General features: G+C 41.0%; 1 protein-coding gene across 1 annotated transcript; it reads right to left on the bottom strand.

Annotated features, from left to right (window-relative positions):
• Positions 1-110: 110 nt before the first annotated feature.
• fbxl4 (F-box and leucine-rich repeat protein 4) lies at positions 111-14,402 on the bottom strand. The gene is made up of 8 exons (XM_067448395.1): positions 14,270-14,402; positions 10,852-11,468; positions 8,686-9,022; positions 7,800-8,044; positions 7,491-7,704; positions 4,535-4,606; positions 2,379-2,691; positions 111-725 (listed from the first exon to the last, which is right to left on the bottom strand). The coding sequence occupies exons 2-8, from the start codon at positions 11,355-11,357 to the stop codon at positions 562-564; spliced, it is 1,851 nt and encodes a 616-aa protein (XP_067304496.1). The 5' UTR covers positions 11,358-11,468; positions 14,270-14,402; the 3' UTR covers positions 111-561.
• Positions 14,403-22,584: the final 8,182 nt, after the last annotated feature.

Raw genomic sequence — 22,584 nt, 5'->3', positions numbered from 1 at the left:
CATACAAGTGCATAACAGGATTGACTCAAGACATGGGCAAAGTTTCACACAAACTAGGTATTGCCACAAAAGATTTCTGTGCCCACGATTCAAGTCAATGTGACCCTGAATTTATAATTAATCAATAAATATTTATAGTACACCATGTTACTATTTCACAATATTCAACAGCGGTTTGACAACATTTAACATTGCAAATAAAACATTGGTATGGATACACTTCAATAAGTATGTTTAAAACGAAACCCTTCGGCTGTAGTACAGCATACTACAAACGTCTCTCTCTCTTTCTCTCTCTCTCTCTCTCTCTCTCTGAAGACAAAAATAAAACCCTGAGATTAAGATCAAAAACTGAGGTCTGATGAAATGCATGAGATTCAATACATAGTGAGACCGTTCAAGCTGAGAGAGTATGAAACATCCATGACATCTTCCAGGTGGCAGTTCACAGCTCTGTGCAGTTCAAGGCAGCAAGTTCACAGCACCAGAATGCACCACCCTTCTCCCAAGGGTCTTAAAGTCCATCCCATAAAGCCGCTTGTGCTCAGGACCCATCGAGTTCTACTGAGTGAAACTCTTCTTGATGGACACATTCGGGAAAAGGCCACTGAGCTCCTGGGTGAAGCGAGAGTCGATCTGCGAGCAGAAGGACACGTCCAACAGCTTCAACCGAGGACAGCACTGCAGTAATTTCCGCAGAGATGCAGGGTTCACCATCCGCGTGCCTAAGAAAAAACAGATTTTCTTTTTGTTTTGAAAAATCGTTATGTGTATTCAGCAAGGATACATTAATGAATCAAAAGTAACAGTAAAGACATTTAGACATTTGTAAAGACATTCGACACAAATGCTGTTTTTTTTAAACTTTCTATTCAAAGAATCCTGTATCCCATTTTTACAAAAATATTAAGCAGCACACCTGTTATAAATCAACATTGGTTAAAATAAGAAATATTAGAATGATTTCTGAAAGATCATTCAGCTTTGCTATAATAGCAATAATGCATTCTTCATATCCTATCGGAAATGTCCTAATTCCCACTGAATCTGAAGTTGCGATTACAAGCGTCACGTTCAAGTGCTTTGTTTTCGGAAACAATAGTGATCATTAAGGACACCAGGTTTATTCTTGCCTGTTTCATGAGGAAATCTTAATATGGAATCAAATCTAGCAACTCCTTTCATTGACAACCATGTAAATATTAACTGCATAATCGAGATTTTCAAATCTGGAATATCAATCAAATACATGCCGTGTATAAAACATACAATATGCCTCAAATGGTTATTTATATATGCAAATATACATGGCAAGATTTTAACAACAAGACAAGGTGCTGTAGATGTTGTGGAATACACTAATAAATAATAGCAGTAACAGCAGCAATCCTTCACCCCTCCGCTACATTTAAAGTTTATGGGCCGCCCAACTCGGAAACTGATTCAACATTTTTCACAGTAGTAAATACGACTTGCGCGAGCATTCATATTCCACTTCCGACCAGGAAATTTGTATTTACAGTAATTTCCGATAGCAAGAGGACAGGGTAAATTACATTTTAAAGCCCTATTTAGACAGGACTAGTTCTAAACGATGTTTGAGTAAATTTTCTTTATTACTACACGTCTGCGATGTCATGAACCAATTCTAACAGGACTAGCATGTTTATTACAGAGGTGTATGTGTGTGTTTTCTAGGTCATGTGCTGTGCTTTCGTGCGTCATGTATGATTTATAATTTCATTTATAATTGAATTTTTCTGTCGGATTTAGTCTATGTTGAAATTAAATAAAAGCATGCTGAAGATTGGGTGTGCAAATGGTAGCTCCGGAGATACATGAGGAGAAGCGTTAGGATAATATAACATCAGCAATCACAGACATAAGCATTCGGACGGGATTAGCATTACCTGAGGTAATTTTTCTGGACCTTTTTACAGAGGGTAAAATTCGCCGTAATCTTTACTGACATTGTCCGTAATTATTTTTGAGATGGCGGAAGCTCTGGTAGTAATTACTTTACCCCACCTCTCCATGCAAATCTAATCCCATACAAATAGGGCTTAAAATGTATTAAAATAGAAAACATTGATTTTAAAATAATATTTCATAATATTACTGTTTTACAGTATTTTTGATCAAATAAATGCAGCTTTGGTGAGCATAAGAGACTTCTTTCAAACTTCTTTATCTTACAAACCCCAAAAATCTTTATGGTGGTGTGTATTCAAGAATGTTTTTGTCTATATAACTAACATTATACCCAGTTGACTTTCATTGTATGGACAAAAACACTGAAAATATTTTTTTAAAATAGCATTTTGTGTTCCACAAAACAGAACACTTATAAACAAACCAAAAAAAACCACTCATCTCACCCAGAATATCAAGGTGCTCCAGAGCGCTGCAGTTAGCGGCCAGCTCCTCCAGGTCAGAGTCACACACGGTGCGGTTGGCGGTGAGGAAGAGCTTGCGTAGGCGGGGCAAGCTGCGGGCCAAGTGCTGGAAGCAGCCGGTGCTGCTCTGAATCGTGGAGCACCAACCCAGGTCCAGCTCCTCCAGGAGCCTGCAGCCCGAAACCAGCTCTGCCAATCCACGCTCGCTCAGGTTCCTGCAGCGCCACAGGTCGAGGGAGCGTAGAGAACGGCATCGTGCGCTCAGCATGCTCGCCACCACATCATAGTCCTCAATCTGTGATGAAATCACCACGTAGCCACAGTGAAGCACTCACTGATAACTGACACTCAACCAGACAAGCCAATATTCAAGACAAGCCAATTTGCATACTTCATATTTTTTTACCTCACTATCACTATTTTATCAGAATTGACCCTACTTTTTCATATTTGTTATGAAGTCAGCCAGAATGGGGACATAGTATAACATCATAAAACTGCCCTCTGATGCAACTAATTTAGCAGGAGTTGTGGGACGTAATATAGAGATACACATGCATGGATACCTCCCTTTGGTACACCATTTTCAATGTATTGTAATTATTATTTGGGATACACTAAACCTAATTTTGCATACTGTATAGAATGGCTAGTATGTAACAGTATGTGGTGTTTTAGTGCCATGTTAACCTAAGCTTTCTGAATTTAGCATTTATTCCATGTCATTACATTCTTTAGAACAAAAGAAACAAAAGATTTTTTGTTGTTGAAAAATGCAATTTTATTAAAAAAAAAAAAAAAAAAATTTTTTTAAAAAAAAGGGGCAAAATCAATGCGATTATTTTTCACTCCCTGATCAATTTTTAGGTTTCAGGTTTTTTTTTAAACCAAACTGTTGAAAAATTATTCTCACCTTTGTTATGAAAGATATAACGGAATGAATCGATATACCATTTTACTTTATGAAATATGTGGGTAAAATGGCCATACATGGGTTTCCCCATCCAATGTATCTCTGTACAATTCACTTGTTGTCTCCTAAAATGCCTGATAAACATGCTTTAAGTCCCGCTGTCCTCTATCAAGGACATGTATGAAATAAATTGTTTGTTAACAAAGTCATATTTTGTTTAGAAACCCCAAAGCATTTCCCTGAGATACTGATTTATAACAATTTGAAAATTAGTCAGATTTAAATGAGAATTACAAAACATCATATTTCAATAAGGAGAAGTTGTTATCCTGGTAAAACCTCAAAACAAATCTCTGAAAAGCCCTGAATGTGCTCTTTACAGGACATCCAGACTTAAAACTGTGACAAGCATGGTGTCCAAGAAATTTACTAAAATATAAACGTCCTTGTACATGGACAGTGGCACCTAGGAGGTTAAAGGGATAGTTCACCCAAAAATTATATTTGGATGTTTATCTGCTTACCCCCAGTGCATCCAACATGTAGGTGTGTTTGTTTCTTCAGTAGAACACAAATGAAGTTTTTAACTCCAACCGTTGCTGTGTGCCAGTCATATAATACATATGAATGGGTAACAATTTGCGCTTCACTTCCCGTAAGGTCAATATACATGCTCTGGCGTTGTGTACGTGTAAAGAAATCACTTCCGGTATACACAATCTGGAGACGCCAGAGCGTGTATATTGACCTTCCTCACCTGAAGTGAAGTGCGTTCCAGGCTGGTGGATATAGCGTTGTATTTAAGGCAAAAAATTATATAAATACTGCTTGACTTCTCACACAAACTGATCGTTTTGGGTCTTAAGATATCAGTGTGTCGTCATGAGCCACAGGGCTCTTTGTGCATGTTGTCTAAGCATGTTTTTTTTGCTCTCATAGAATTGTTACCCATTCACATGCATTATATGACCTACACACAGCGACGGTTGGAGTTCTTTATTTGTGTTCTACTGAAGAAACAAAGACACCTAAGTAAGCAGATAAACATCAAATTTTCATTTTTGGGTGAACTATCCCTTTAAGAAGAATATATTTTAAGATTCCTTATTAAGTTAATCGGCTTCTCATATGCCTATTTTCAAAAATAATTTTATTTTTTTATTTTTTATGATGACCCAGAATGTTCAGTCACGTAAACCATATTTCCTCTGTCCAGTAGACTCACCATGACACAGCTTCCCAGATTAAGGTGCCTGAGCTCTGGGCAGAAAGTGAGGATGCTCAACATGGCTGATTGCTGCATGTGGAAAGAAAGAAAACAGAGAAGACAGTGATGATTAACACGCAGCGCTAATGGTATGATAACACAACCTCCTATTCAGGTGGCAGTAGAGTAAAAAGGAGACAAAAGAACGCACATTTGATATCACAAATCAGAGATGACAACAAATTAAACTCCGCTATTCGATATTCTCTCAAATGGATGTGTCAAAATAAAACTATTACAGTGTATGACCTCACGGTCTGGTGCACATGGCTGGCACTCACATCTGAGATATAGAAATAAGATTTTTCACAGAATTTTTTTCACTGAAGTGTCATGCGAGCATCACTAAGATAATACAGCCATTGTTTTCATTGTTGTTTGGGCTTTTAAAAGAAACTCATGTGAACTGAAACTCAAACGGCTGAAGATTGATGGTACTGTGTGAGTTAGTGGACAAATGTTGTGTGTATATTTCCATTGTTATTTACAATATTAGGTTCCCTACAGAAGACGCTTTATTTCCATTGATGACGGAGAAGTGCGTTTGCTACAGACACACCTGCCGTCTGTGTGTTCCTGAGTATGTTTACATGCAGTCGCCATCACTACAAAAAGCTACAGAAACATTATACCTGTTGGCAGAAGCACTCATAAACCTACCAATGCTGATTCACAGTTAACCACAGGGAGGGATGGGACGACTCTAGCATGCTTGGGCCTGCACCAGTATGTAGCACTGATCTAAGGCCCTGTTAACACCTGGTATTAAGATGCTTTTTGGTCGATTGGATAAAAAGTAGATGATGGAGACACACTCCCGTTTCCACCTGCTATTTTAATCTGTCTCTTTTGTCCAGTTTCAACAACTTCCATCCTAGGCAGGGTCTATGGGTGGGTAAAAATATGGGCCCTTACAGATCTTTCGATCTAATGGGCAATGTGCATATGAACCTAATGTAATTTACATATGAACCCACCCAGAGACAATAGAAAAACGGAGAGCATCAGCTTTCGTCTCTCTGCTCTGAAATCAGCAAGACCATGTTAAACAAAATAAATGGAACAATCAGGAATGGTGAGAGAACACTGTGTTTGGTATGTTTTTCATCTTCAAACCAAACCTGGTTAAGTAAAATCCCGTCTGGCTAGTGTGGTCCCCATAATGTTTACTCATTAGGTCAGTAGGGGGAGAGTAGGTGGTATTTTGTGGCTGTTCGACCACATGAGCGTCTATGCTACGAAAGCAATCCGGTCGAATGCATTTTCAACTACCTCTGGACGTGGTCGAAAGTAAAGACCCCGTTTACACCTGTATTTACTGTCATCCACTTGAGAGCTGATCAACCAAAACATCTTAATAGGTGTAAACAAGGCCTAAAGGTGATCATGCACCTTTTGCACTTAATAGACCTGATGCGGTATAATTAGAAGGACAGGTAACTATAACAGCTTAAAAAAGGCCTGGCATAATCATGTTTTCTTCTTCAATTCCCAAGATTACTTGCCTTTTTAATGATGCAGTATAAACAATAAACAAAGGTGATGCATGATAAAGCAGACAACTTTTGGGGGAACACAAAATTTCATGGATCATTAATTAACAATTTTAGCTTTGATGTTAAAAACCTTCATTATTACCACCCAAAACTATTGCTTTAATCAAGGATACAGTCATACATGTGTAATTCAGGAGATGCAGGAAACATCACAGAATCGAGATTTTTTTTAACCAAAAAAAAAAAAAGAAGACTGTACACAATGAGGTACTAAAACACAATGCTCTAATCTGTATGGCACTGAGCAGTGGGGACACTTTCCGTTTTGTGCGCAGCAAATCAAAATGTTGTGATTGGCTGCTCCTCACAATGGCCCCCAGAATGAGTAAAGCTGATTGTTTTTAGAATGAAAAAACATTTTAAAAGTTAAATTTTTAGGCTGATCAATTTTTTAGGCTGCTCCACCTCAGTGGTCTAACAGCGCTCGTCAATGTCAAAATGATCAAGACGGCCAATCAAATCAAAGGCGGTGGCGGGTCTTACAGCCATTTTGACAGCACTAGTTATTTTACATTTAATGATTCATAATTTAAGTTTTGTTTTGCTGATCCCAACCTTGAATCAAACACCGTAATGTAGTGTTGTCAAAAGTACCAACCGCGAAACCAAATCAGTACTGAAATGTTAAAAAGGTGACGCTTCGAGCGCTGTTGAGCTGTAATCATAAACACCTCTGACTGGTCATTGTACTCACGCGCTCATCGGATGTGCCTGTGATTGGCTACAATGATCAACGCACGGTTTGAAACAACACGGAAGTGTTTGAAAAGTGTTTTGAAAGTGGGAGCGGGAGCGTTTGAAAGCACAAGCAGGCGTCGACCAGCGGACCGGTAGGCTGATAGACACCTACATTCAAACCCTCTGTGTGTATCTGTGTAAGCGCTCCGTGAAAAGCATCATTGATGTATTTTTACAACATGATTGTGAAGCACTGATCAAAGTAGCCAATCACAGACCTATTTGATGAGCGCGTGAGCACAATGGCCAGTCAGAGGTGTTTACGATTCCGCTCAACTGCGCTCAAAGCGTCATATTTTTAACATTTCAGTACCGATTTGGTATCGTGGTCGGTAATTTTGACAACACTACCATAATGCGATCTGAGTTTAGTGTTTCACTGGACCAATAAATGTGCATGGATAAAAAAATATATATATTTCATGGTGACCTTAAAGGTTTAAATGGTATGTTAAAAAAGGAATGGATGCATAAAGGAAGTATACAGAGTTTAGTGAATGTTTTGAGTCTGAAAATTTGAATGTAAATATTTGAAAATTCGAATCAAACTACAAATGAAAAATACATAAAAGTGTTAGAATTCGGTGTATACCAGATGCTTTTTCTCGTCTTGCTCTCACCTCAACTTTAGTGCGGTACAGCACGAGCCTACGTAGATTAGCGAGTTTGGCGATGTGATTGAAGGCCTGAGGTTGCAGACGGTCACAGGAAGCCAAATTGAGCTCCCGGAGGCACGGACACGTCTGGGCGATCACTTCTAAACACGCTTCAGTCAGGAAATGACAGCACGACAGCTCCAAACACACCAGACTCACCCCACAGGCCTTCATAAAGCTTGAAGGGAAAAAAGACAGAAATGGAGCGACTATTACACACATTTAGTAGATCAAACCTTTTCAAAAATCCGGATCAGAGACTATTGCCGTTACCTGCAGAAACCAGTGGCCGTCACGGCTCCACGGTTGCCCGTCCAGGACATGTTTAGTCTCTGCAGGAGGGTGCAGCGGCTCTGCAGGTGGCACAGAGAGGCATCTGTGAGCCGGGCCCAGTACGGCTTTAGGCTGAGCTGGATGTACTGCAGCGGGTCACAGCAGTGCTTGTGAAAGAGCTTGCAGCTCTGAGCCAATCGGCACAGGTCTGGAACCGGCAGGTGACTCACGATCAGCTGGATTAGCTGCAGTGACAAAAACAAACAGTGACCAAAACACAGCATGCTAAATATTCTTTTTGAGCATCAAAACAGTCACTTTTTAAGACAGCTACTAAGATTACGCTCAAGTCATTTGTGAAGGCACTGATTATGTTTTTGGTACGTGCACTGTTGGAAAGAGTGAACAATAGTGTGAGTGTGAAGCTGGGTATCAGTTAGCAGATAATAGCCGGATTATGTTTCTGAAGCACATTCGCATTTGCCTTAATGAGACTGTGAGGGTGACAGTGGTTTGGACAGGAGATCTGAGCTGTGTGCAGTTAATGAGGGGTTACGAATTGGAAAGGTATTTTTAAATTACAATAAAAAGGTCTCTAATTATCTGAAAAAGTTATCTTGCAACCACACAAGTCAGGTCTTGAGGGGCTAGACCGACCAACTATGTTTCTTCAATATCTGTCTGGTAAAAGAAGATTTCAACACTCTGTGGTCCAACTCGTGTTGTCATCAACAGTCCTTAAAATGTTTTTTTTTTTTTTGTTAACTAGCCTACATGCTATTTACTAAACATGCTGATGGCATGAAACTCCATATTCCCAAACATTCCAAAACTCTAAATCTCACAGGCATCATGGATAATTACACTGAAAGTTTCCAATGCTAACCTCATAAGGGAGCCTATCAAAGTAGCCGTTCCCCAGGTTGTGCCTGTTTTCTCCACCCGACCTGCAGCAGAGGCCTCCAGCTTCGCTGATCTCCTCTTCACTGTCACTCAGATCACTGATGTCGATAACAGGGATCTTATAGAGGGCCAGGATGGGTCTCTCCCGAACGCCTCGCAGTATCACCGCATCCAGCTCTGTGTAGTATTCCAACAGAGAGCAGTTCACTTCCAGACGCAGCAGGTTGGTGGCAAAACTGATCTGCCTGATGCTAGGGGAGAACTGGCGAGCTTGAGGGGTCAGAGCTTTGTTGGGTTTGCCAGCCCACAGAACCTCCCATCTGCAAAAAAATACAACATACTCATGGCCCATACTCAAAACACAACCCATACTTCAAACAAAAAACGCATCGAGCTCTAAAAGTCAGTCTGTGATATTGTTATTCAATTACTAAATGATATGATCGATGCATTATTGAAATCTGAAATTTTGTACAATTGTTCTTCTTTTGGCTGTTCCCTTCAGGGGTCGCCACAGCGAATCATCTGCCTCCATCTACTCCTATCCTCTGTATCCTCTTCTCTCAGACCAACTACCTTCTTGTCCTCCTTCACTACAATCATAAACCTCCTCTTTGGTCTTCCTCTTGACCTCCTGCCTGGCAGCTCTAACCTCAGCATCCTTTTACCAATATATTCACTCTCCCTCCTCTGAACATGTCCAAACCATCTCAACCTGGCCTCTCTAACTTTGTCTCCAAAACATCTGACATGTGCCGCCTGTTTCCCTCTGATGTATTCATTCCTGATCCTATCCATCCTCGTCACTCCCAAAGAGAACCTCAACATCTTCAGCTCTGCAACCTCTAGCTCTTCCTCCTGTCTTTTCCTCAGTGCAACTGTCTCCAAACCATACAACATCGCTGGTCTCACTTCTGTCCTCTACACCTTTCCTTTCATTCTTGCTAGTACACTTTTATCACACAACAGACCTGACATTTTTCTCCACCCATTCCAACCTGCCTGCACACACTTCTTCACCTCTTTTCCACACTCCCCATTGCTCTGGACTGTTGACCCTAAGTACTTAAAATCCTTCACCTTTCTGCACTCTTCTCCCGGTAACCTCACTGTTCCACTTGGTTCTCTCTAATTCACACACATGTATTCTGTCTTGCTGCGACTAACCTTCATTCCTCTTTTCTCCAGAGCAAACCCCCACCTCTCTAGAGCTGCTAATACTTTCTACTTCCTGGTCAACAATATTTGCCTCTACTACTCTTCTCTCCCCGTCATTTTCCTCATTCATCAGTTCATCAAAGTACTCCTTCCATCTTTCCCTCACCCTCCTGTCACCTGAAATTTTGTGCAATTCTCAATTTCAATTAAAATGGAAAAAATGCATCATTGCAGATTTGGTTGAAATTGTTTACTTAAAATAAGTAAAACATTTGGTTAACATAATAAATCTGCAATGATGCATTTTTTTCCATTTTAATTGTAATTTTTCACATACATACACACACACATGTGTATGTGTGTATATATATATATATATATATATATATATATATATATATATATATATATATATATATATATATATATATATATAGTTTTATTATATATTTTAATAATTTTAGAAATATTATATATACGGTATTATCCCTTTGGTCATACTTTAATTAGTCCTTGTTACAATGTAATTACATAAATATGATAATTGACAACATGAACTTACTACAGGGTTAATGTTAGTTGCTTGAGTGAGTGTGTATATGTAGTATCTATCACAATATAAATATATAATATTGGTCATTAAATTGCATAGTCAAGAAACTGCATTTTATTATATTGTACATCAATACATTTTATTTAAACAGACAAAAAAACATTCAATGAGTCTGAAATATATCTGGACAATCTTTATAAGTAAAATATTAATTATGTAGCTAAGGCAGGGTTCTGAGGCTTTTACCTAGGTAATTATTCTGTAGACATTTTATCCACAACATCTTACAGTACATTAATTCTAGGGACAGAGGCTCTGGACTCTGGAGCAACCCGGGACTAAATGCCAACGGCAAAAGCTCATGGACAGCACCTCATGGGATTAGAACCTACAACCTTTTAATTACAGCTCAACTTTAGCTCACACATAACATTTTACCTGACGTCAGCGGGTGGGTTCTGTGAGAAAGGGTTGAGTGAGCATGCTAGGATCTTGATAATGGCCCCAGGGTGGTAGGTCTCCAGCACCTCCACAGCTGTGGGATAGACAGGCTCCTCGAAGGCCAGTTCTAGATAGTCCTGGCTATGAAAATTGGGTGGCGTGCGACGGAACGGGAGACCAGCGCTGGAGCACTGCTCCCACCAGCTTCCGTAAGTGCGAAACACGGCCGTCTGGGTGAAATCTCCAGAGCTGGGGTAGACATTAGGCACTCCCGCTAGGTTCCACATGGTATAGGACATGCTGTTCTCGCTGCCGTAGTGAGAGCTGAAGTCCAGGACCTCTTTACCATACTGCTCGACCTCCACTGTGACAGGCAACGCCGAACGCTGGCCCAGCTCCACCGCCCGCCGGCTACCCAAAGCCTCACTCCGCGTCCCGCTCCTGGAGCGCCGTCGTAGACAGATATAGTAAAACATGCTCAGAAGGGTTAGCATAGGAAACATGGAGCAGCAGGTCTGGGTTTGAGTCAGGAAGCGCAACCCTCGTGCCTTCCCTGCACTGTAGCGTGATAGGCTCTACACAGCACAGGCTATAGGCCAAGCTGCATGCATCACCTGTGGGTTAAAGAGGCAAACACACACACACACACACACACACACACAAAATCACACAAGACTGTAAGAACCCTCAAATGTCAAAGGAGATCTGTAATTCCAAGGGTCTCATTCGTGACACACGAGTCAAATCGAATTGTGCATTATTTGTGCGGGAAAAAACCCTTTAGCACGCAATGAGAATTTACATACGAATGGATGGATTTATGAACAAGATAATATAACTTATGAGAATGTAACCAATCTCTAGTCTATACACAGAGATTAATTCTGCTCATGTTCTATTAATGAGCAAAATTAAAAGGGGGCTGAAATGCTGTTTCATGCATACTGAGCTTTTTACACCTTTAAAGACTTGGATTCCCATCCTAAACATAGACAAAGTTTCAAAAACTAATGTTGGACGTTTGATGGAGTATTTCTGTGTTAAAAATACTCCTTCCGGTTTCTCACAAGTTTCGGCGAGTTTTTTTCGAGTATGGGTCTACTTGACGTTAAATAGATCGGAAGATCCTTGTATGGGCTGTACGGGCTCTTCTCCCGGAAGGGTGCGCGCGCGCGTGACTAGAGGGAGAGAGAGGAAATGCACGCCGTAAACAGTCTCTCAGGTGCAGATCCAGTCGCCCGTGAACACTTATGACGCGCCGCGCTCCACTTTACTCCTATGGGTGATGTCGAGCGACTTCAACGCTTCAGCACAGCATTCCGAGAAGGCAGCGCTGCATTTGAACCGATTTGAACGCAGAAATGACGGGAAGCTTCACAACATCGCTTCAGTCGCGTCGCAAAGTGGATTTCCACAGTCACTGCTGTCACAGGACTTCACCAAATCATACCAAAGAAGTGTGTTTTTGACAGAGCGGTCCCAGCGATAAAGATTCGGTCCTGCTTTGGAAGCAGCCGGTGAGTAAATCAACTTCAAATGTCTCTGCTATTGGCTACTGTCGCATGAGTAAACATCAGTAAACGATACGATCGCGTGCTTCGTCATTCAAATGCGCTAACGGTTACTCCATTGTTGTTCTGTATAACACTAGTCTGACTCTGACGTGCAAAACCGTTTTGCTTGCTACCTCTAAGGTCTAGTCACATACAATAGTCCATAAACCGAATCATGTCCTCATAAACTGCGCGTAAAGACACACAAAGGCCCCTAAATACAGTACATACCACAGAGACGGACGTCCTGATGTTGCCGTTTCTCCTGTTCAACTTATTTCAGCCTCAGATTTGATTCTGGATCATTATCTGTATTAGCTGAGATAGCGATGGGTTTCTCCACGCTTGAGGACATCACCGCTTTGTGCACATTCGTCATTCTTTAGCTCCGCCCACACGATACGCCTCCAGGCGCTCGGTTTTTTCCGGAAAGACTCGGTACAGCCCATATTTCTTTTATAAATATGATAAAACTAAAGACTTTTCGGAGATATGAAGGATGCAATACTACTCTATAGGTACTCAAGATTGACATGAGATTGACTGAAACTGAGTGTTTCACCCCCCCTTTAAGTTTATTCCGACTTGGTAGACTAGCCCTGAAAGATAGCTCACCCAAAAATGAAAATTCTGTCATCTTTAACTCACCCTCATGTTTTTCCGAACCTGTATGAGTTTCTTTGTTCTGCTGAAAACAAAAGATATTTGGAAAAATGTTTGTAACCAAGCAGAAAGAACAACTATTCACTACCATAGTAGGGAAAAAATACTATGTTAGTGAATGGATGTTCTATCTGCTTTGTTACAAACATTCTTCCAAATATCTTCTTTTGTGTTCAGCAGAACAGAGAAACCAAAGGTTTGGAACAACATGAGGGCGAGTAAATGATGACAGAATTTTCATTTTTGGGTAAACTATCCCTTGAAATATCTTTAAAAAAAAAAGGGAAATGTTCTAGTATAAATGTATAAAGTTTACAAAAACTATTTTATACCTCGAAATAAGTAAATATGTTTAAGACAAAGCATTCAAATTACTAACTGAAAATGTAAATACTAAAACTGAAACAACAACAAATAAATATTTTTTAATGAAAAAGAATAATCAGATGACAAGCAAAGAGCATGTATAAAATATATATCAAACTGTATTGCATAACTTCCCTGAGCAATCTAGTAACTGGCTTGAACCATCAGTCCAAAAGAGGAAACTTCCTGTCTAAGGTCTTCCTGATGAGAGATTCATATGTAATAACGACTTCTGACAGGCACAATGTGGCATGAACAATATACTATATTCTGGAGGTTTAAGATCAAACTGCAAATCAACATCATACTGTTTAATCCCGAAACAGGGAAAAAAAGTCTTCAGCAAAATAATATTCTATCAAACGACATATTACACCAGCTTTTCACATAAACAAGACAATATGACAAACTACTAAATGAAGCAATTTAAATGGATAGTTCACCCAAAAATATATATTTCGTTTTCAATAATAATAACTTATTCAATTACCTTTATGTTGTTTTAAACCTGTATGGCTTTCTTCTTTTCAATACAAAATGAGAGGATGATGAATTTGTTTTTATTTTGGGGGTGAATGAACCGTTAACTAGTCCTTTATAGTTAGCCTGAAAGCGGTTGCTGATTGCTACTAGCTCTTCTATTAACATATCGTTACATTTCAGCCAAATGTAGCTTTTTGTGTGATCGAACTGTATAAAATGTAACCCGAAAAGAGGAACTGTTAGCGAGCTGAGCTATAGTTCAGTAGAGACTGTGTTATGAAGCGGACAAATAATAACGCAGGCTGGCATGCCACACCGCAAGGACAGACTTAAAAACAATGACAACTTACAAACGATGCAATGGTGTGTTAGAGTTTTGTGCTGAGTGTGTTCTGCGTTCTCGATCCATCTCTTACTTCAGCTGTCATTGCTCGCACATTCTTCACTGTTCACGCGGAATATAAACATCCGCTTCACCTCCGCACAATGCATTGTGGGAAGTGGAGTTCTACCACACGCCGCATTATTAAATTAACCTTTTACAGACTATGGAATTAACGAAATCCAGATATGCCCATTACACTGCAACAAAAAATTTGGTGTTTGTCATATTTTATTCAAACAAATGTGTGGTATAGCTTTTATAGCTATTAGTTATAGTAATATCTATTTCAAAATATCAGAAAGCGATAGATAGGCCTATTATAAACATGTAAGGTGCAGATAAAACCAGGAAGGGAAAGGATTAATGGCATTATCTGAGAAATGGAAAACATTCAGTTAAAACTGTAGATGCAGTATATTTGGTTGGCAGTTTATTTATTATTAATCTTGGTTAAATGCTTCCATTTTTATTTCTGAAGCTATGAATAAAAATAAGCTTATATGTGAGGTTTTCTATTTCTTAATAGTGAATATCTTTTTTTTTTTTTTTTGCAATAATGCTCTCATTCAGTTCTAATTATGTCATTATACTATGGTGTGAAACAAAACCATTTAATGTGGTATTTGAATAATGATGACTGTAAAAAGTTATGGAAACCCTAATGAGTTGAGCTGGAATTGCCATCAATCTAAAAAAAATGTTGGTTTGATTAGTCTGGCTTGTCATAATTAACTTAAAATATTGCTAAAAAATAGTGATGATGTTGATGTTATGTGTTATCAAATAAAACACGTGCACGCACTAATTATTATGCCTAATCATGCCTACACACAAATTATTCACAGATTAATGACTTTAAAGGAGAATATGTTTTCCTAAAAAAGACACTTAGCCTGACTTGTAGCCCAAGATATAGCCTTTGCAAAACAATTATGAATATAATATTATGCTATATAAATAATCATTTTAAAACACACACACACACACACACACACACACACACACACACACACACACACACACACACACACACACACACACACACACACACACACACACACACACACACACACACACACACACACACACACACAGAGCATCTCCAAAACTGCAGCTCTTGTGGGGTGTTCCCGGTCTGCAGTGGTCAGTATCTATCAAAAGTTGCCCAATGAAGGAACAGTGGTGAACCAGCAACAGGGTCATATCATAGGCGGCCAAGGCTCATTGATGCATTGATGCATGTAGGGACTAGGGAGCACAGGCTGGGCCATGTGGTCCGATCAAACAGACAAGCTGGTGTACCCCAAATTGCTCAAGAAGTTAATGCTGGTTCTTATAGAAAGGTGTCAGAATGCACAGTGCATCGCAGTTTGTTGTGTATGGGGCTGCATAGCCCCAGCCCAGTCAGGGTGACCATGTGGACCCCTGTCCCCCACCAAAAGTGCCAACAGTGGGCACGTGAGCATCAGAACTGAATCATAGAGCAATGGAAAAAGGTGGCCTGGTCTGATGAATCATGTTTTCTTTAACATCACATGGATGGCCGGGTCTGTGTGCGTCGCTTACCTGGGGAACACATGGCACCAGGATGCTCTATGGGAAGAAGGCAAGCCAGCAGAGGAAGTGTGATGCTTTGGGCAATGTTCTGCTGAGAAACCCTGGATCCTGCTGATCATGGATTTTGACATGTACCACTACCTAAGCATTGTTGCAGACTATGTACACCCTTTCATGGAAATGGTATTCCCTGGTGCCCTGCCACAAAACATAAATGTTTCAGGAATGGTATGAGGAGCACAACAATGAGTTTGAGGTGTTGAATTGGCCTCCAAAGTCCTCAGATTCCAATTGAGCATCTGTGGGATGTGCTAAACAAACAAGTCCGATCCATGGAGGCCCCACCTCGCAACTTACAGGACTTAAATTAACTGCTACTTACAGAATGGTGCCAGATACCACAGCACACCTTAAGGGGTCCAGTGGAGTCCATGCCTCGACAAGTCAGGGCTGTTTTGACAGCAAAAGGGGGACCAACACAATATTAGGAAGGTGGTTGTGGCAGGGGAGGCGTGGTTTTGCGGGATCGGCAGAGGCAGAGAGAATGTGGGGCGTAAGTGGGTCAAGTGCAAATGAATAACACCTGTGTCTGATTGCAGTAATTGGCATGGAGAGACGGCTTAAAAGCCACGGCAGAGAGAGACGAGGGAGAGAGAGTTTGGACTGGGGCTAGTCACACACCCCTGAGCCCTGAGACGATAGCAAAGACTTAAGAGATTGAGTTGGAGACAGTGAGTTTTTACGCCCTCGTGCGTGTTTGTGTTTACACGTTGTGTTTGAGAAATAAAAGTTTTACTAGTCCCAGTCATCCCGACCCCGCCTTCTTCCTTTCACCCAAGAACCTAACCACACTGGTGCCGAAAGCCGGGAGGAAGAAGTGTGCACGCCGCCATGGAAACTCCGTCACGCCACCCGCTTGCGGACCTGGTGCAATCGCTCGCGGGTCTCCACCAGGAAACCCATCAGGATCTGCGGGCCATCAGGGAGGAGCAGCAAAAGAGCTTCGAGGCGCTCCTCCAGGCCCAGCATGAGGACCGCAAGCTGTTCCGGAGCTGGATGGACCGGGAGGTTCAGGCCAGTCCCAGAGCCGCCAGCGACTCGGCCTCCACCATCGCGCTCTCGAAGATGGGACCGATGGACGACCCGGAGGCGTTCATCGACCTCTTCGAGAGGTCTGCCGCCGCTCGGGACTGGCCCAAGGATGACTGGCCCATGCGGCTCCTGCCCCTACTATCGGGAGAAGCGCAGGTAGCCGCCCACCAACTGCCAATCAAGAACCTCCTGGTCTACGACGACCTCAAGCGCGCCATTCTGCAGCAGGTCGGCTGGACACCGGAACAGCACCGCCAGCGGCAGCGCCAGAGTCCGGCCGGCCCTTCATCTTCGCGCACCAGCTCCGGGACTCGTGCAGCAAGTGGCTGATGGCCGGAGAATGCGACGCAGAGGGAATCATCGACCGTGTGGTGTTGGAACAGTTCGTCGCACGGCTTCCGAGGAAGACCGCGCAGTGGGTCCAGTGCCACCGCCCGGCGTCGCTGGACCAGGCCATCCAGTTGGCGGAGGACCAGATGGTGGCGTGCCACGGGGTCGGCGAGCCCTTGCCAGCGGCTTCTCTCTCTCTCTCTCTCTTCTCTCTCTCTCTCTCCTCCTAACCCCGCCCCGTCTCTCTCTAAACCTGTCCCCGCTCCCAGGTCCAGAGCTGGAGTGCCGCCCCGGCCAGCGCCGAGGTGGGGAACGGGGGGCACGGCCGAGGCATCGGCGACTCCCAGGCCGGCGGCCCGGGGAGGAGGAAGCCTGGATCCGTTTACGGGATCATTATCCCCGTCCCTCTCTCCACGCCAAGGGCTGGACCCACTTACGCCCCGCTCGGCTCCGCATTCTCTCTCCCTCTGCCGATCCCGCAAAACCACGCCTCCCCTGCCACAGTGGTCATAATGTTATGCCTGATTGGTGTGTGTGTACATATTTTTGTTTGTTTATTTATATAAAGCTCCTCAACTGTGATAAGAATTGGCCACTGATGTGTCTTTAACTTCCAACTTTACTTTACAACAGAAAAGTACACAGGAATTATGTGTGTCTTATATTGTCTAAAACAATGTTTGGTCAAATTCTCACTTTTTTCCTATCACACTGTTGCGCACTCCTTATGTCATCTAACAAGCCATTGAGAAAGACATTGTTTTGATGTTCTGAATAATACATTTGTCTGTTAGAATTGACTGAGAATGTGGCAATTGTGACATTTATTTCATCGTAAATGGCCACATTCCCTCATGACCTGTCCTGCTGGCCTCTCTGGTGGATAGAAGGCGCAGCGCAGGCTTGGCTCCAAAGAATACGTGCCGCTGGCTGTCCATCATGGACAAGCGGTGGGCTCACAGAGGGAAACAGATGCATACGACCACGTCTTGGCTGGCATTTGCATCGATGAATGACTCGTCCAGTCAGTTTGTCTCATGGGTGAATTGAAGCCCCATTGTCACCACAAAGAGCACCGAGTCTCTATGGAAGCGTGACTAGGCAATCACAGGCCAAACTCTCATTAGGACTGGAGCTGTACGGCAGATAAAAAAGACAATTGATTTTGAATAACAGGTTTCTTTCCAATTGCCACTTTATTTTACCCTGAAAAAGACGCTTTTTGTCCATTATGTCTGATTTTTATAATTGCCATATCTGCCAGAGATTTATATAACATTATACACATTATAACTGTGTGTAAAAAAAAAAAGAAAAGTCAGTTTAAATAAAGACATATTTAAAGTCAGCATCTGACTGTACATTATTCATCTTATGACATGGCTAAAATACACATGGACATAACATTTAGTTTGATGAGATTTTTATAAGCTTACTTGATTTTGACAGTTGTCATATACATTTTTAAGGGCTGCCTGAAATCTATATAGGGAAAAATTTGCCTGTTTCTATTGCAAAAGGAGTTATCACATTCAAAAAATTGTGAAAAGTCTTTTGGGTCCAAATACATAAGAACAAATCAGATGGTCAATGAGAAAACACGAAACCAAAGTTGATGGTTTGATGAGAGATGTTGCATTTAGCTTTGATGCGAAAAAGGTGCATGAAAAGCGATGATATAGAGATGATATGGAGGATATAGAGAAGCAGTGGATCACTTGGAAAGAAAAGCGGGGGCTGAGGAACGATTGACAGGATGAACGGTCTAAACGACAAAGAGAAGGTTGACGGTGTTGAGTCTGTTAGCCTCCAGCGTGGACGGCTCCCTTGACTGACAGTGTGATCAGCTGTCAGCTCCTGCAGGCATCACCGACAGGCCTCTTCTGTCTTCTGTCAGGCCTCAGTTCCAGCCTGCTGTTCTATACACACTGCAAACACACACACACACACACACGCCAAAGCCCTATTCTCCCTCCGACCCAGCTGTCAAAAAGAGCACAGCTAAATAATGAATCTGGCCATATTCCTTGAAGGAAAGGAAGAGGGGAGGGGAAGCGGGGAGAGAGAGAGGAGTTTGAGGATCCTCCAGGGAAAACCAAAAACAAACCTCAGTCCATTTAATCCCTCTCTTCACAGCCACAGAGGAACAAGACAACAGCATCAACAAAAATTCGGCTATCCTTCCATCAGCTGTCATAAATTAGACTTGCTATGACATTATCTTCTCTCTGTGGATCAAAGACCATACACACACAAGGAAGGTGGAGGAAAACAAACCAAGCTCCTTTTATAGATACAATGCTGGTCAAGCATTGGGCACCACATTTCTGGTAACGTACTTCTGTAATATAAAGTAATTTTAAGTCATGAATAATGACAGAAGGCTTTTTGATAATACAACCTTTGTAGCACTTGGTCCGCAAAGTGGACCACTGATAAAACTCCCTCTGTGAAGGGTTGGCAAAAAGTGTGAGCTAATAGGAACATCTCTCATTTGTACGCATTTGTAAATTATAGACCTTGTGGTCACAGACATTATGTTTGAATTTCATTGATGAGAACTTCAACCATGTAAAATTAAAGTAAGCTAAAATTTAATGTTTTTTGTTTGTTTTTGTTCATTTGTGATTTGTATTTTGTGGAAAATCAAGAAATATTGTTGGAAATAATAAATAGTAGCTTGAATAGTGACCCTCTAACTGTCTTTTTTTAACAGAAGTCAACCTTAAAGGTATCATGAAGTGGCTTTTTAAAAAAAATTACACTGTTGTCTGAGGTCAACTAATGATGTTCATGTGGTTTTTACATTCAAAAACATAATAACTAATAAGTAATAGGCTATTTTCTACACTGGTTTTGAGGCTCTCTCCAAAACGCTGCGTTTTGATGGGCATGCCGCATTGGAGACTTGGAAGTAAACGCCCACAGTTAGGATTGGATAAGATTTGCATATTTAATGAGCTTTAGCTCCTGTCATATCTATGCCCCTGTCAGTTCAGTTCACATGAGGGGAGGGGCTGTTTTGAAAGCGGCAATGGTTCAAGTATGTCTTTATCAAACAATCAAACAAATTGATTGGACTATTATTTTTGTATTACATAGCCCGCACGATCTTTCCATTTAAGTGCGAACCGATCGCGCCACCTGAGATTTGTTTACACAATTCCTCAGTGAAATGAAGTGAACTGACTTCTCCATGTGAGCTGGAACTTCATTAAAAATAAAGTTCAACCACACATTTCTAATATTATGATCTGAAGGAAGCTTAAGCAGCGACTGTGTTCTTCCACAACCAGGAATAGCGCAATATCTTGCTATATTTGTCGGCATGTTGTTTATTGCTGCTGGCTAGCGCAATCTGAACTCCATGAGTCGGTGGGCGGGGCTACTGAACTACACATAGATGCAGTGTTTCGTCAGTCAAGAACGTTTAGATGCGCACACGATCATTTTCTGGGCCTGGTGTCCATAAAAGCTTTTCTTTGAAAAAAGCTTTTCCTTTGAAAGCTTTTTTAAAAATAAGTTATTACATAAAATAGATTCAATCATAAAAATCACAAAAAAAGGGGGAAACTTTGCTATCTTAGGAGAAACATTGCTATATGGCAATGCTGTACCACAATAGAAAATGGTCAAAAAATATAGCTTTTTCTATAAAATGATCTTCTCTTCTATTTAATGCACATTTCTTTTAGAAATGTATAGATTCATATACTTGAAACTCATGCAAACCAAGTAGATCCTTATCATTTAACCTTCAAAATGGTTAACTCATTCTCACTCTCATCACATGGAAGAGTTAACTCTGCTATTATACTTTTGCTATTTAAACATGAATACAACTATACTACAATAAACACTTCAAATAAATAAATAAATGTAATTATATTATTGGCAACATCCCTATTTTTCCATAGTGGTACAGCATTGATATTTTCTCATAACAGTAAAACTATGTTCAACAAAGTTGATTTGTGAATAAAAATATCTAGTTTACTTTCCAACAAAAAGTATTCTATAAGGGATATACATATATAGTGACATGGTGATTAAAATAAAACAAAACTAAATATATATGAAAACTCTTGCTTAATATGACTAAATAATTAAATTGTACGTTATCCTTACATGGCTATAAAATGCACATGAAGTAGACTTTCATAAGCCGAAACACAACTTCCAGACAACAGCTTTATTCGGAAATATCTGACTGCTATTACTGAACAATCAGAATTAAGTATTCCAGACATCTGTGTAATAATTCTAGATATTTTTCTATAACAGACCTTTATGGTTGCTGAATGCCATTGACTTTAATGGCTGCATGTACAAGGTTAAAACATGAATCGCTCTCAGCATTTCCATGCTAGGAGGACAAGCCATTTAATGCTGCCATTTTCAGCCTATGCTGTGGATTTTCTTATCTCATCCTCTCATTCCCTTTAGAGACCCATTCACTTAACAGCAACAATTTTCAGGATTGAGGCAATCAAAACTGAAACCCGCTAAAAATATTCCTGTTCCCACTCATGACAAGTCTTTAAACCTGTGTGGCTGTGTAACTGATCTGTTTGGATTACCAAAGGGTTTCAAAGGTTTTAGTCAATGTGATCCCATTATCATTTTTTGAAACTTGTTTTTAGTTATTACTAGGCTACACAAAACGCAAAACCTGACCTTATATAAGCTTAATTTCCCCATTGCACCTATGCATCTCACTCTGATTTAACCCCCGTTGTTTTTAGTAATAAGGCTTGATTATTTCCACACACACACACACACACACACACACACACACACACACACACACACACACACACACACACACACACACACACACACACACACACACACGCACACACGCACACACGCACACACGCACACACGTCCCAGCCCACTGGCTCCAGGTGAGAGCATTACAGTTCACATAGATTTGAATACATTTGCCACCTTGCCAGGTGTTCTCAAACACAAGCCTATCACCATGGCAAATCGTTCGGCAGCAGCACAACTGAATGACACTTCACATTCAAATCAAAAGCAGTTACGCAGCTCTCTTTGGCATGATAGTCTTTTGAACAGGAGTAAGAGTAGGGGGAGGAACCTGTGGCTATAACAACATTATCTGAATTAGAATGGCTTTGATCACTAACAATGGACGCCGAAACACTTGAAATAAAGAGCTTTTGTAAATCCAGTGCCTCAAAACTGGGTATGACTCAACGTAGCGCAATGGCTTTCCTTTGAGTTAAACTAACATGTTGCGCTCACACGTGTGAATGCGAACATTTTAACTTCAGA

Source organism: Pseudorasbora parva, chromosome 7, assembly GCF_024679245.1.
Source record: "Pseudorasbora parva isolate DD20220531a chromosome 7, ASM2467924v1, whole genome shotgun sequence".
Taxonomy (NCBI): Eukaryota; Metazoa; Chordata; class Actinopteri; order Cypriniformes; family Gobionidae; genus Pseudorasbora; species Pseudorasbora parva.
This window is presented reverse-complemented; position numbering and strand designations above follow the sequence as displayed.

Coding starts and splice junctions, on each gene's coding strand:
- fbxl4 (XM_067448395.1), bottom strand. CDS start 11,357: ATGTTTCCTATGCTAACCCTTCTGAGCATGTTTTACTATATCTGTCTA. Junction 9,023..10,851: donor AACCCACCCGCTGACGTCAG/GTAAAATGTTAT, acceptor ATTTTTTTGCAG/ATGGGAGGTTCTGTGGGCTG. Junction 7,705..7,799: donor ACGGCCACTGGTTTCTGCAG/GTAACGGCAATA, acceptor TTTCCCTTCAAG/CTTTATGAAGGCCTGTGGGG.